The sequence below is a fragment of the Salmo trutta genome, chromosome 3 (assembly GCF_901001165.1).
Source record: "Salmo trutta chromosome 3, fSalTru1.1, whole genome shotgun sequence".
In the NCBI taxonomy this organism is placed as follows: Eukaryota; Metazoa; Chordata; class Actinopteri; order Salmoniformes; family Salmonidae; genus Salmo; species Salmo trutta.
The window spans coordinates 32888960-32903946 of NC_042959.1; the positions used below are offsets into that span (position 1 = coordinate 32888960).

The 14987-nt window shown below is 51.5% G+C and overlaps 1 protein-coding gene across 1 annotated transcript in view; it reads left to right on the top strand.

Moving 5' to 3' along the window:
• Positions 1 to 14987, top strand: part of LOC115173415 (FERM and PDZ domain-containing protein 1) — a gene marked incomplete in the record, with an annotated part of 37757 nt that overhangs the window by 11319 nt on the left and 11451 nt on the right. The window contains 2 exon segments of the mRNA XM_029731466.1: positions 934 to 1050; positions 2681 to 2850. Coding sequence (XP_029587326.1) covers positions 938 to 1050; positions 2681 to 2850 — 283 coding nt within the window.

Below are 14987 nucleotides of genomic sequence, written 5' to 3' on the forward strand. Positions count from 1 at the left end.
TCCTTGCTTGAGAAATAGCTAAGAAGCTATTTTTGTTTCTTTTTGACCATTGTAATTGAAAACGATCACAGTAAGGTACTTCATTGTTACCCAGGAAATGATTTGATATTGAGATAAAAACAGCTTCACTGGACCTTTAACATCAGAGACGTGAAATAAAGCACGTCAGTGAATTATCAGCCGAGGAATACGTCCGAGGTGAGGAAGGCTACTGATTGGCTGTTGGGGAGGAAACAGTGTCGAGCGGTGTTGTTGGCCATGAGTTGTGGTCGGACTGAACGAATGCTGACCACATTTTGTCTGGGATTTCATTAAAACACAACGACCTCTCTCCCTCCTCCTCCTCCTTCTTTCTATACCTCCCCTTCATCCCTTGTTCCCAGTCCTCTCGCGTCCCTGCACAAAGGGCAGGCTGAACAGAAAGTGCACTACTGCAAAGTTGTCAGTAGTGATAAATACAGAGACAAGCAGCGTCTGTGTGTGCGTGTGTGTGTGAGTGAGCAGTCGCTTTTGTGTGTGTGTGTGTGTGTTGTGTGTTCCTTCTTAAAGTGGAGCTGACAGCATTTTATCATGTCCTATATATCCTGTAAGCCTGGTGGTCCTGTGTGCCACATCTTGTTGAGTGTGATGCGTTTCGTCTTGTTCATGTAGAGTTGAATACCCTTCTGACGCCCTCCTCCCTCCATCTTGCTCACATATCTGATTATTTGTGGTATCCAGGGCAAGTGACACCCTCTGCAATATAAACATGACGAAATCAAAATGCAGATCTGGCACTAACGTAATTGTGGTACCGAGGGGAATGTCCAACACAGCACCGCGCTAAAAAGCTCTCTCTTCCTTTTTCTCCTTGCATATTTTTCCTTGCTTTGATACCTTCTGTTTCCCTTATCAGTCTCTCTCTCATCTCTCATCTCTCATCTCTGTGTGTAGTTAAATGGAGGAGAAGGAGAGGAGTAGGAGCCGGTCTCCATCTCGTAGCCGTAGGGCCAGCCGGGTGCAGCAGGTGGTGGGAACGCTGATCAGACGCACCCGAGAATCACTCAGCAGGTACAGTATCAACAAACACATGCACGCACATATACACTGAACAAAAACATGAAACAATTTCAAAGATTTTACTGAGTTACAGTTCATATAAGGAAATCAGTCAATTGAAATAAATTCATTAGGCCTTAATCTATGGATTTCACCGGATTGGGAATACAGATATGCGTCTGTTGGTCACAGATACCTTAAAAAAAGGTAGGGGTGTGGATCAGAGTTGATCAGGCTGTTGATTTTGGCCAGTGGAATGTTGTCCCACTCCTCTTCAATGGTTGTGCGAACTTGCTGGATATTGGTGGGAACTGGAACACGCTGTCGTACACGTCGATCCAGAGCCTCCCAAACATGCTTAATGGGTGACATCTCTGGTGAGCATGCAGGCCATGGAAGAACTGGGACATTTTCAGATCCTTGCGACATGGGGCCAGTGCATTATCATGCTGAAACATGAGGTGATGGCGGCAGATGAATGGCCTGACAATGGGCCTCATTCAAATTGCCATCGATAAAATGCAATTGTGTTCGTTGTCCGTAGCTTATGCCTGCCCATACCGTAACCCCACCGTCACCATGAGGCACTCTGTTCACAACGCTGACATCAGCGAACCGCTCGCCCACATGATGCCATACACATTTGTCTGCCATCTGCCTGGTACAGTTGAAACCGGGATTCATCCGTGAAGAGCACATTTCTCCAGTGTGCCAGTGGCCATCGGAGGTGAGCATTTACCCACTGAAGTCGGTTACGACGCCGAACTGCAGTCTGGTTAAGACCCTGGTGAGGACGATAAGCACGCCGACTTGCTTCCCTGAGACGGTTTCTGACAGTTTGTGCAGAATTTCTTCAGTTTTGCAAACCCACAGTTTCATCAGCTGTCTGGGTCTCTGGTCTCAGATGATCCCGCAGGTGAAGAAGCCGGATGTGGAGGTCCTGGGCTGGCGTGGATACACGTTGTCTGTGGTTGGACCTACTGCCAAATTCTCTAAAGCGACGTTGGAGGCGGCTTATGGTAGTGAAATTAACATAAAATTATCTGGCAACAGCTCTGGTGGACATTCCTGCAGTCAGCATGCCAATTGCACACTCCCTCAAAACTTGAGACATTATGACATTGTGTTTTGTGACAAAACTGCACATTTTAGAGTGGCCTTTTATTGCCCCCAGCACAAGGTGCACCTGTGCAATGATCATGCTGTTTTAATCAGCTTCTTGATATGCCACACCTGTCAGGTGGATGGATTATCTTGGCGAAGGAAAAATGGGCACTAACAGGAATGTAAACAAATTTGTGAACAAAATTTGATAGGAATAGGTTTTTGGTGCCTATGGAACATTTCTGGGATGTTTTATTTCAGCTCATGAAACATGGGACCAACACTTTACATGTTGCATTTATATTTTCGTTCAGTGCATCTATATATATTTACATGAAGTATGTGGATGGGCCATTTGTTATGCATGCTTAGTAAACATGCCAGAGAGGGAAGGAGAGGGATGACTAGCCCCCTTGTAGCGACTCTAATTGAATGTTTAACACAAAGACTTAACTCACATAGTCTCACACCAGCTGCTCTGCCACTCTCAATAACCCCTGACCTCTAACCCCTGTTTAAACCCTGTTTGACCTCTCAGAGAGCGGATCCTTGGCGATGGGAGGTCCAACCGGTCAGGCAGCGTGTCCAGTCAGAACTTCCCGGTGAGGCTAACGGTTCAGATCGTCAGAGACCCGGTGTTGGACTCCAGAGGTCATGGGTTCACCCTCTCCAAACAGCACCCCCTGCTGGTCAGGGACGTGGCTACAGGTACGCTGTGTGTGTGTGTGTGTGTGTGTGTGTGTGTGTGTGTGTGTGTGTGTTGTTGTTATGGAAGTGACTAGACAGCCTACTCTGTACTCACTAAGTCTAGAGGTTCTAGGTTTGCCTAATGGTTCTGTAACTGGAATGAATGTGTCTATTAATGTGACAAGTAAGCGCATGTGACCAGGTGTTGAACGCATGTACCCAGGAGACACCTGCCTTACCTAGGTCAAGGGCCTAGACTCCTCTTGGCCGGCCAGTCCATGCGGATTATTATTTGTTCAGATGGTGACGAAAACAAATACTTACAAAAAGGAAAAATACCAATGGCGTGCCCAAATTCAAGACTCGACAACAAACGAAAGGCCTCGTGGCCACCAAACGAACAAGCAGCTTCACGGCTTGCAAGCTGGGACACTGACTGACCAACCCCTTAATTGGCAGCACCTGCCCATATCAAGGCTTGGCAGCACAACACTTGGATCTGGTTGCTGGCTGCTGGCTGAGTGTGGGAGTGGTAGTTATAGTGAACTGTAATGTGCTGTCTAAACCTATTCCATGACAGTGTGTGTTTGTTTGTACTAGGACTTGATGCGGTGGTACATACCCAGTGATTTATTTGATCTATGACTCTGTTTCTGGAAGTGAAACGTGTGTCTACGTCCCGATTCGTGTTTTTACCGTGTGTCTATGTCTGGAAGTTGTTACGTCTATTTGTCTGAGACAGTGTTCCCTCCCCCTGCTCCTGTCTTGGTTGGACCAGGTCCCTCTTGAAAAATAGATTTGATCTCAATGAGACTAACCTGGATAAATAAAGGCTGAGTCAAAAGGAAATTAATAATCAAATGTGTCTGAGAGAGAGAGAGAGAGAGAGAGAGAGAGAGAGAGAGAGAGAGAGAGAGAGAGAGAGAGAGAGCTCTCCCTCAAGTATGGCCACCTGCTTCCTCATGCCACGGTAGACCCGCCCACAGCAAGACAGATTTAGAATGCCGGGCATCGTGCCAAAAAAGCCACGGGAACAATACAGCCACCTGCTCCTCCGCCTTAGATCCGATCACTCATTCACCCTTCATTTAGGTGGAGAAGCACACGCAGCCTTGCTGAGCTGCCATCTTTTCTCTAGAAACAGCTGATCGTTTCCCCGAGGAGTACCCTGCTGGGGTGTGGGACAGAGAGGGAGGAGAGAGAAGGAAGAAGAGAAGAGAGAGAGAGAGAGAGAGAGAGAGAGAGAGAGGAAGATATAAAGGGAGAGGAGGGAGTGAGACAGAGTGAGGTGCAGAGAGAGAGACAGTGAGAGAGGAAGAGGCAGAGTGGGAGTTTGAAGGGAGGAGGGCCACCACCTGAGGGAATCAATAAGGTCCTGGCAGGGCAGCAGAGAGGGGGGGGGGGAGACTGAGTGGAGCGCAGGTTGACGTTTATTGTCATGAATCTTGCCATGGAGGCAGAATTGAGCGATTTCCGCTAGATGGGCCAGCTGCAAAGTCAAAATTGGCCGTATTGTAGAAATGAATTAAAACAAAAACTAGCTTTTTGGTCTTAATTTAAGGTTAGGGTTAGGCATTAAAGGCCCTGCATGTTCAATCCAACTTCTGCATTGGCTGTGCAGCATTTATGTCGATACGGCCTCTGCAGAATTCAAGGCTTTCAGACTTCTCGTGGATTGCCGTGCAGCGCAGAGCTGTTATGAAGGAAGTTGTCAAGGAAGTGAGTTTGTGTTTATACAGGACCTCCCGCCCTCACCTACCGTCAACCAATCATGTCAATGTCAATGCAGAGCTATACGGAGCCCTCCGGATTGTTCCACCATTTGAGAGGCGCACAACGATGCAGTACAGAGCTCTGTTTGGCCTCTGCCTACCTCGGGAGGCGCCGCATTTGCGTCACACCCTCCATAAGGCGCCTCCCACCACATTTTCGGATAAATTGTCTCTTAGGGTTAGCAGTGTGGTTAAGGTTAGGGTTAGGTTTAAAAGGAAATTGTCTGACTTTGTGGCTGTGCCAGCTAGTGACCACTCTGCAGAGCTGCCTCCAGAACAAGATTCATGATGAAAAACGCTAACCTGCGAGTCGATTGTAGGGATCAGGGTATTGACAGCGCTGGCACAGAAGCACAGAAGGGGGTTGGCAAACCTGGCGTTGTGAAAGAGGGAGAATGAGAGACTGAGTGTGCTGTGAGTGTGTGTGTGTGTGCGTGCGTATGTGTGTGACGGTGCCATGTTGCTGTCAGTGGTATGGAGAGTGGGATCGGGGACAGGGTTTTGCTGTGCGTGTGCGTGTGTGTGTGTGTGTGTGTGTGTGTGTGTGTGTGTGTGTGTGTGTGTGTGTGTGTGTGTGTGTGTGTATGTGTGTGTGTGTGCGTATGGAGAGAGAGAGGGCAAAAGAGAGGGGGCAGCAGAGAAACTGCTGTGCCTCAGTCCTGTTCTCTGGCCTGAAGACAAATGAGTATAAATAACCAACCAAAGAAAGCAGAGGCTGGCAGAGAGGCTGGCAGAGAGGCTGGCAGAGAGGCTGGCAGAGAAGCTTGAAGAGAGACCTGTTGAGAGGCCTGCTGAGAGGCTGGCAGAGAGTGGCAGAGAGTCTAGCAGAGAGTCTGGCAGAGAGTCTGGCAGAGAGTCTGGCAGAGAGGCTAGTAGAAAGGCTGGCAGAGAGACTAGTAGAGAGACTGGCAGAGAGGCTGGCAGAGAGGTTAGTAGAGAGGCTGACAGAGAGGCTGGCAGAGAAGCTTGAAGAGAGGCCTGTTGAGAGGCCTGCTGAGAGGCTGGCAGAGAGGCCTGCTGAGAGGCTGGTAGAGAGTGGCAGAGAGTCTAGCAGAGAGTCTGGCAGAGAGTCTGGCAGAGAGGCTGGCAGAGAGGCTAGTAGAAAGGCTGGCAGAGAGACTAGTAGAGAGGCTGGCAGAGAGGCTGGCATAGAGGTTAGTAGAGAGTCTGACAGAGAGGCTGGCAGAGAGGCTAGTAGAGACACTGGCAGAGAGGCTAGTAGAGAGGCTGGCAGAGAGGCTAGTAGAGAGGCTGGCAGAGAGACTAGTAGAGAGACTGGCAGAGAGGCTTACAGAGGCTCGTAGAGAGAATTGCAGAGAGGATGGCAGAGAGGCTAGTAGAGAAACTGACGGAGAGGCTAGCAGAGAGGCTAGTAAAGAGGCTGGCAGAGAAGCTAGTAGAGAGACTGGCGGAGAGGCTGGCAGAGAGGCTAGTAGAGAGACTGGCAGAGAGACTAGTAGAGAGACTGGCAGAGAGACTAGTAGAGAGACTGGCAGAGAGGCTAGTAGAGAGACTGGCAGAGAGGCTAGTAGAGAGACTGGCAGAGAGACTAGTAGAGAGGCTGGCAGAGAGACTAGTAGAGAGACTGGCAGAGAGACTAGTAGAGAGACTGGCAGAGAGGCTAGTAGAGAGACTGGCAGAGAGACTAGTAGAGAGACTGGTAGAGAGGCTAGTAGAGAGGCAGGCAGAGAGACTAGTAGAGAGACTGGTAGAGAGGCTAGTAGAGAGACTGGCAGAGAGTCTAGTAGAGAGGCTGGCAGAGAGACTAGTAGAGAGACTGGTAGAGAGGCTAGTAGAGAGATTGGCAGAGAGGCTGGTAGAGAGACTGGTAGAGAGGCTAGTAGAGAGACTGGCAGAGAGACTAGTAGAGAGACTGGCAGAGAGGCTAGTAGAGAGACTGGCAGAGAGGCTAGTAGAGAGACTGGCAGAGAGGCTAGTAGAGAGACTGGCAGAGAGACTAGTAGAGAGACTGGCAGAGAGACTAGTAGAGAGACTGGTAGAGAGGCTAGTAGAGAGACTGGCAGAGAGACTAGTAGAGAGACTGGTAGAGAGGCTAGTAGAGAGACTGGCAGAGAGTCTAGTAGAGAGGCTGGCAGAGAGACTAGTAGAGAGACTGGTAGAGAGGCTAGTAGAGAGACTGGCAGAGAGACTAGTAGAGAAACTGGCGGAGAGGCTAGCAGAGAGGCTAGTAAAGAGACCTGCAGAGAAGCTAGTAGAGAGACTGGCGGAGAGGCTGGCAGAGAGGCTAGTAGAGAGCCTGGCAGAGAGACTAGTAGAGAGACTGGCAGAGAGGCTAGTAGAGAGACTGGCAGAGAGGCTAGTAGAGAGACTGGCAGAGAGACTAGTAGAGAGACTGGCAGAGAGACTAGTAGAGAGACTGGCAGAGAGGCTAGTAGAGAGACAGGCAGAGAAACTAGTAGAGAGACTGGCAGAGAGACTAGTAGAGAGACTGGTAGAGAGGCTAGTAGAGAGTCTGGTAGAGAGGCTAGTAGAGAGACTGGCAGAGAGACTAGTAGAGAGACTGGCAGAGAGGCTAGTAGAGAGACTGGCAGAGAGAATAGTAGAGAGACTGGCAGAGAGGCTAGTAGAGAGACTGGCAGAGAGGCTAGTAGAGAGACTGGCAGAGAGAATAGTAGAGAGACTGGCAGAGAGGCTAGTAGAGAGGCTGGCGGAGAGGCTGGCAGAGAGACTGGCAGAGAGTCTGGCAGAGGCTAGTAGAGAGTCTGGCAGAGAGAGTGGCAGAGAGGCTATTAGAGAGACTGGCAGAGAGTCTGGCAGAGAGACTGGCAGAGAGCCTGGCAGAGAGCCTGGCAGAGAGGCTAGTAGAGAGTCTGGCAGAGAGGCTAGTAGAGAGAGTGGCAGAGAGACTAGTAGAGAGGCTGGCAGAGAGGATAGTAGAGGGAGTGGCAGAGAGGCTAGTAGGGAAGTTAGTGGAGAGGCTGGCAGAGAGGCTAGTAGAAAGACTGGCAGAGAGGCTTACAGAGGCTCGTAGAGGGTATTGCAGAGAGGCTGGCAGAGAGGCTAGTAGAGAAACTGACGGAGAGCCTAGCAGAGAGGCTAGTAAAGAGGTTGGCAGACAAGCTAGTAGAGAGACTGGCGGAGAGGCTGGCAGAGAGGCTAGTAGAGAGACTGGCAGAGAGACTAGTAGAGAGACTGGCAGAGAGACTAGTAGAGAGACTGGCAGAGAGGCTAGTAGAGAGACTGGCAGAGAGGCTAGTATAGAGACTGGCAGAGAGGCTAGTAGAGAGACTGGCAGAGAGACTAGTAGAGAGACTGGTAGAGAGGCTAGTAGAGAGACTGGCAGAGAGACTAGTAGAGAGACTGGTAGAGAGGCTAGTAGAGAGACTGGCAGAGAGTCTAGTAGAGAGGCTGGCAGAGAGACTAGTAGAGAGACTGGTAGAGAGGCTAGTAGAGAGACTGGCAGAGAGACTAGTAGAGAGACTGGTAGAGAGGCTTGTAGAGAGGCTGGCAGAGAGACTAGTAGAGAGACTGGTAGAGAGGCTAGTAGAGAGACTGGCAGAGAGTCTAGTAGAGAGGCTGGCAGAGAGGCTAGTAGAGAGACTGGCGGAGAGGCTGGCAGAGAGTCTGGCAGAGGCTAGTAGAGAGTCTGGCAGAGAGAGTGGCAGAGAGGCTATTAGAGAGACTGGCAGAGAGAAAATTAGAGAGACTGGCAGAGAGGCTAGTAGAGAGACTGGCAAAGAGAATAGTAGAGAGACTGGCAGAGAGGCTAGTAGAGAGACTGGCGGAGAGGCTGGCAGAGAGACTGGCAGAGAGTCTGGCAGAGGCTAGTAGAGAGTCTGGCAGAGAGAGTGGCAGAGAGGCTATTAGAGAGACTGGCAGAGAGTCTGGCAGAGAGCCTGGCAGAGAGCCTGGCAGAGAGCCTGGCAGAGAGGCTAGTAGAGAGTCTGGCAGAGAGTCTGGCAGAGAGGCTTGCAAAGAGAGTGGCAGAGAGGCTAGTAGAGAGAGTGGCAGAGAGGCTAGTAGAGAGGCTGGCAGAGAGGCTAGTAGAGAGAGTGGCAGAGAGGCTAGTAGGGAAGTTAGTAGAGAGGCTGGCAGAGAGGCTGGCAGAGAGGCTGGCAGAGAGGCTTACAGAGGCTCGTAGAGAGAATTGCAGAGGCTGGCAGAGAGCCTAGTAGAGAGAATTGCAGAGGCTGGCAGAGAGGCTAGTAGAGAAACTGGCGGAGAGGCTAGCAGAGAGGCTAGTAAAGAGCCTGGCAGAGAAGCTATTAGAGAGCCTGGCGGAGAGGCTGGCAGAAAGGCTAGTAGAGAGACTGGCAGAGAGACTAGTAGAGAGACTGGCAGAGAGACTAGTAGAGAGGCTGGCAGAGAGACTAGTAGAGAGACTGGCAGAGAGGCTAGTAGAGAGGCTGGCAGAGAGACTAGTAGAGAGGCTAGTAGAGAAACTGGCAGAGAGGCTAGTAGAGAGACTGGCAGAGAGACTAGTAGAGAGACTGGTAGAGAGGCTAGTAGAGAGGCTGGCAGAGAGACTAGTAGAGAGACTGGTAGAGAGGCTAGTAGAGAGACTGGCAGAGAGTCTAGTAGAGAGGCTGGCAGAGAGACTAGTAGAGAGACTGGTAGAGAGGCTAGTAGAGAGACTGGCAGAGAGAATAGTAGAGAGGCTGGCAGAGAGGCTAGTAGAGAGGCTGGCGGAGAGGCTGGCAGAGAGACTGGCAGAGAGTCTGGCAGAGGCTAGTAGAGAGTCTGGCAGAGAGAGTGGCAGAGAGGCTATTAGAGAGACTGGCAGAGAGTCTGGCAGAGAGCCTGGCAGAGAGCCTGGCAGAGAGGCTAGTAGAGAGTCTGGCAGAAAGTCTGGCAGAGAGGCTTGCAAAGAGAGTGGCAGAGAGGCTAGTAGAGAGAATGGCAGAGAGGCTAGTAGAGAGGCTGGCAGAGAGGCTAGTAGAGAGAGTGGCAGAGAGGCTAGTAGGGAAGTTAGTAGAGAGGCTGGCAGAGAGGCTGGCAGAGAGGCTGGCAGAGAGGCTTACAGAGGCTCGTAGAGAGAATTGCAGAGAGGCTGGCAGAGAGCCTAGTAGAGAGAATTGCAGAGAGGCTGGCAGAGAGGCTAGTAGAGAGACTGGCGGAGAGGCTAGCAGAGAGGCTAGTAAAGAGCCTGGCAGACAAGCTATTAGAGAGACTGGCGGAGAGGCTGGCAGAAAGGCTAGTAGAGAGGCTGGCAGAGAGACTAGTAGAGAGACTGGCAGAGAGACTAGTAGAGAGGCTGGCAGAGAGACTAGTAGAGAGACTGGCAGAGAGGCTAGTAGAGAAACTGGCGGAGAGGCTAGCAGAGAGGCTAGTAAAGAGCCTGGCAGACAAGCTATTAGAGAGACTGGCGGAGAGGCTGGCAGAAAGGCTAGTAGAGAGACTGGCAGAGAGACTAGTAGAGAGACTGACAGAGAGATTGGTAGAGAGGCTGGCAGAGAGACTAGTAGAGAGACTGGCAGAGAGGCTAGTAGAGAGGCTGGCAGAGAGACTAGTAGAGAGGCTAGTAGAGAGACTGGCAGAGAGGCTAGTAGAGAGACTGGCAGAGAGGCTAGTAGAGAGGCTGGCAGAGAGACTAGTAGAGAGACTGGCAGAGAGACTAGTAGAGAGACTGGCAGAGAGGCTAGTAGAGAGACTGGCAGAGAGACTAGAAGAGAGACTGGTAGAGAGGCTAGTAGAGAGGCAGGCAGAGAGACTAGTAGAGAGACTGGTAGAGAGGCTAGTAGAGAGACTGGCAGAGAGTCTAGTAGAGAGGCTGGCAGAGAGACTAGTAGAGAGACTGGTAGAGAGGCTAGTAGAGAGATTGGCAGAGAGGCTAGTAGAGAGACTGGTAGAGAGGCTAGTAGAGAGACTGGCAGAGAGACTAGTAGAGAGACTGGTAGAGAGGCTAGTAGAGAGACTGGCAGAGAGTCTAGTAAAGAGGCTGGCAGAGAGACTAGTAGAGAGACTGGTAGAGAGGCTAGTAGAGAGACTGGCAGAGAGACTAGTAGAGAAACTGGCGGAGAGGCTAGCAGAGAGGCTAGTAAGAAACCTGCAGAGAAGCTAGTAGAGAGACTGGCGATGAGGCTGGCAGAGAGGCTAGTAGAGAGACTGGCAGAGAGACTAGTAGAGAGACTGGCAGAGAGGCTAGTAGAGAGACTGGCAGAGAGGCTAGTAGAGAGACTGGCAGAGAGACTAGTAGAGAGACTGGCAGAGAGACTAGTAGAGAGACTGGCAGAGAGGCTAGTAGAGAGACTAGTAGAGAGACTAGTAGAGAGACTGGCAGAGAGACTAGTAGAGAGACTGGTAGAGAGGCTAGTAGAGAGACTGGTAGAGAGGCTAGTAGAGAGACTGGCAGAGAGACTAGTAGAGAGACTGGCAGAGAGGCTAGTAGAGAGACTGGCAGAGAGAATAGTAAAGAGACTGGCAGAGAGGCTAGTAGAGAGGCTGGCGGAGAGGCTGGCAGAGAGACTGGCAGAGAGTCTGGCAGAGGCTAGTAGAGAGTGTGGCAGAGAGAGTGGCAGAGAGGCTATTAGAGAGACTGGCAGAGAGTCTGGCAGAGAGACTGGCAGAGAGCCTGGCAGAGAGCCTGGCAGAGAGGCTAGTAGAGAGTCTGGCAGAGAGGCTAGTAGAGAGTATGGCAGAGAGGCTAGTAGAGAGAGTGGCAGAGAGGCTAGTAGAGAGGCTGGCAGAGAGTCTAGTAGAGGGAGTGGCAGAGAGGCTAGTAGGGAAGTTAGTGGAGAGGCTGGCAGAGAGGCTAGTAGAAAGACTGGCAGAGAGGCTTACAGAGGCTCGTAGAGAGTATTGCAGAGAGGCTGGCAGAGAGGCTAGTAGAGAAACTGACGGAGAGCCTAGCAGAGAGGCTAGTAAAGAGGTTGGCAGACAAGCTAGTAGAGAGACTGGCGGAGAGGCTGGCAGAGAGGCTAGTAGAGAGACTGGCAGAGAGACTAGTAGAGAGACTGGCAGAGAGACTAGTAGAGAGACTGGCAGAGAGGCTAGTAGAGAGACTGGCAGAGAGGCTAGTATAGAGACTGGCAGAGAGGCTAGTATAGAGACTGGCAGAGAGGCTAGTAGAGAGACTGGCAGAGAGACTAGTAGAGAGACTGGCAGAGAGTCTAGTAGAGAGGCTGGCAGAGAGACTAGTAGAGAGACTGGTAGAGAGGCTTGTAGAGAGACTGGCAGAGAGACTAGTAGAGAGACTGGTAGAGAGGCTTGTAGAGAGGCTGGCAGAGAGACTAGTAGAGAGACTGGTAGAGAGGCTAGTAGAGAGACTGGCAGAGAGTCTAGTAGAGAGGCTGGCAGAGAGACTAGTAGAGAGACTGGTAGAGAGGCTAGTAGAGAGACTGGCAGAGAGGCTAGTAGAGAGACTGGCAGAGAGGCTAGTAGAGAGTCTGGCAGAGAGGCTAGTAGAGAGGCTGGCAGAGAGGCTAGTAGAGAGACTGGTAGAGAGGCTAGTAGAGAGACTGGCAGAGAGAAAATTAGAGAGACTGGCAGAGAGGCTAGTAGAGAGACTGGCAGAGAGAATAGTAGAGAGACTGGCAGAGAGGCTAGTAGAGAGGCTGGCGGAGAGGCTGGCAGAGAGACTGGCAGAGAGTCTGGCAGAGGCTAGTAGAGAGTCTGGCAGAGTGAGTGGCAGAGAGGCTATTAGAGAGACTGGCAGAGAGTCTGGCAGAGAGCCTGGCAGAGAGCCTGGCAGAGAGCCTGGCAGAGAGGCTAGTAGAGAGTCTGGCAGAGAGTCTGGCAGAGAGGCTTGCAAAGAGAGTGGCAGAGAGGCTAGTAGAGAGAGTGGCAGAGAGGCTAGTAGAGAGGCTGGCAGAGAGGCTAGTAGAGAGAGTGGCAGAGAGGCTAGTAGGGAAGTTAGTAGAGAGGCTGGCAGAGAGGCTGGCAGAGAGGCTGGCAGAGAGCCTTACAGAGGTTCGTAGAGAGAATTGCAGAGGCTGGCAGAGAGCCTAGTAGAGAGAATTGCAGAGAGGCTGGCAGAGAGGCTAGTAGAGAAACTGGCGGAGAGGCTAGCAGAGAGGCTAGTAAAGAGCCTGGCAGACAAGCTATTAGAGAGACTGGCGGAGAGGCTGGCAGAAAGGCTAGTAGAGAGACTGGCAGAGAGACTAGTAGAGAGACTGGCAGAGAGACTAGTAGAGAGGCTGGCAGAGAGGCTAGTAGAGAGGCTGGCAGAGAGACTAGTAGAGAGGCTAGTAGAGAAACTGGCAGAGAGGCTAGTAGAGAGACTGGCAGAGAGACTAGTAGAGAAACTGGTAGAGAGGCTAGTAGAGAGGCTGGCAGAGAGACTAGTAGAGAGACTGGCAGAGAGGCTAGTAGAGAGACTGGCAGAGAGACTAGTAGAGAGACTGGTAGAGAGGCTAGTAGAGAAACTGGCAGAGAGACTAGTAGAGAGACTGGTAGAGAGGCTAGTAGAGAGACTGGCAGAGAGTCTAGTAGAGAGGCTGGCAGAGAGACTAGTAGAGAGACTGGTAGAGAGGCTAGTAGAGAGACTGGCAGAGAGACTAGTAGAGAGACTGGTAGAGAGGCTTGTAGAGAGGCTGGCAGAGAGACTAGTAGAGAGACTGGTAGAGAGGCTAGTAGAGAGACTGGCAGAGAGTCTAGTAGAGAGGCTGGCAGAGAGACTAGTAGAGAGACTGGTAGAGAGGCTAGTAGAGAGACTGGCAGAGAGGCTAGTAGAGAGACTGGCAGAGAGGCTAGTAGAGAGACTGGCAGAGAGGCTAGTAGAGAGGCTGGCAGAGAGGCTAGTAGAGAGACTGGTAGAGAGGCTAGTAGAGAGACTGGCAGAGAGAAAATTAGAGAGACTGGCAGAGAGGCTAGTAGAGAGACTGGCAGAGAGAATAGTAGAGAGACTGGCAGAGAGGCTAGTAGAGAGGCTGGCGGAGAGGCTGGCAGAGAGACTGGCAGAGAGTCTGGCAGAGGCTAGTAGAGAGTCTGGCAGAGAGAGTGGCAGAGAGGCTATTAGAGAGACTGGCAGAGAGTCTGGCAGAGAGCCTGGCAGAGAGCCTGGCAGAGAGCCTGGCAGAGAGGCTAGTAGAGAGTCTGGCAGAGAGTCTGGCAGAGAGGCTTGCAAAGAGAGTGGCAGAGAGGCTAGTAGAGAGAGTGGCAGAGAGGCTAGTAGAGAGGCTGGCAGAGAGGCTAGTAGAGAGAGTGGCAGAGAGGCTAGTAGGGAAGTTAGTAGAGAGGCTGGCAGAGAGGCTGGCAGAGAGGCTGGCAGAGAGCCTTACAGAGGCTCGTAGAGAGAATTGCAGAGGCTGGCAGAGAGCCTAGTAGAGAGAATTGCAGAGAGGCTGGCAGAGAGGCTAGTAGAGAAACTGGCGGAGAGGCTAGCAGAGAGGCTAGTAAAGAGCCTGGCAGACAAGCTATTAGAGAGACTGGCGGAGAGGCTGGCAGAAAGGCTAGTAGAGAGACTGGCAGAGAGACTAGTAGAGAGACTGGCAGAGAGACTAGTAGAGAGGCTGGCAGAGAGGCTAGTAGAGAGGCTGGCAGAGAGACTAGTAGAGAGGCTAGTAGAGAAACTGGCAGAGAGGCTAGTAGAGAGACTGGCAGAGAGACTAGTAGAGAGACTGGTAGAGAGGCTAGTAGAGAGGCTGGCAGAGAGACTAGTAGAGAGACTGGCAGAGAGGCTAGTAGAGAGACTGGCAGAGAGTCTAGTAGAGAGGCTGGCAGAGAGACTAGTAGAGAGACTGGTAGAGAGGCTAGTAGAGAGACTGGCAGAGAGGCTAGTAGAGAGACTGGTAGAGAGGCTAGTAGAGAGACTGGCAGAGACGCTAGTAGAGAGACTGGCAGAGAGGCTAGTAGAGAGACTGGCAGAGAGGCTAGTAGAGAGACTGGCAGAGAGGCTAGTAGAGAGACTGGCAGAGAGTCTGGCAGAGAGAGTGGCAGAGAGGCTATTAGAGAGTCTGGCAGAGAGTCTGGCAGAGAGACTGGCAGAGAGCCTGGCAGAGAGGCTAGTAGAGAGACTGGCAGAGAGGCTAGTATAGAGACTGGCAGAGAGGCTAGTATAGAGACTGGCAGAGAGGCTAGTAGAGAGACTGGCAGAGAGACTAGTAGAGAGACTGGTAGAGAGGCTAGTAGAGAGACTGGCAGAGAGACTAGTAGAGAGACTGGTAGAGAGGCTAGTAGAGAGACTGGCAGAGAGTCTAGTAGAGATGCTGGCAGAGAGACTAGTAGAGAGACTGGTAGAGAGGCTAGTAGAGAGACTGGCAGAGAGACTAGTAGAGAGACTGGTAGAGAGGCTTGTAGAGAGGCTGGCAGAGAGACTAGTAGAGAGACTGGAAGAGAGGCTAGTAGAGAGACTGGCAGAAGAGTCCTAGTAGAGAGGCTGGCAGAGAGACTAGTAGAGAGACTGGTAGAGAGGCTAGTAGAGAGACTGGCAGAGAGGCTAGTAGAGAGGCTGGCAGAGAGACTAGTAGAGAGGCTAGTAGAGAAACT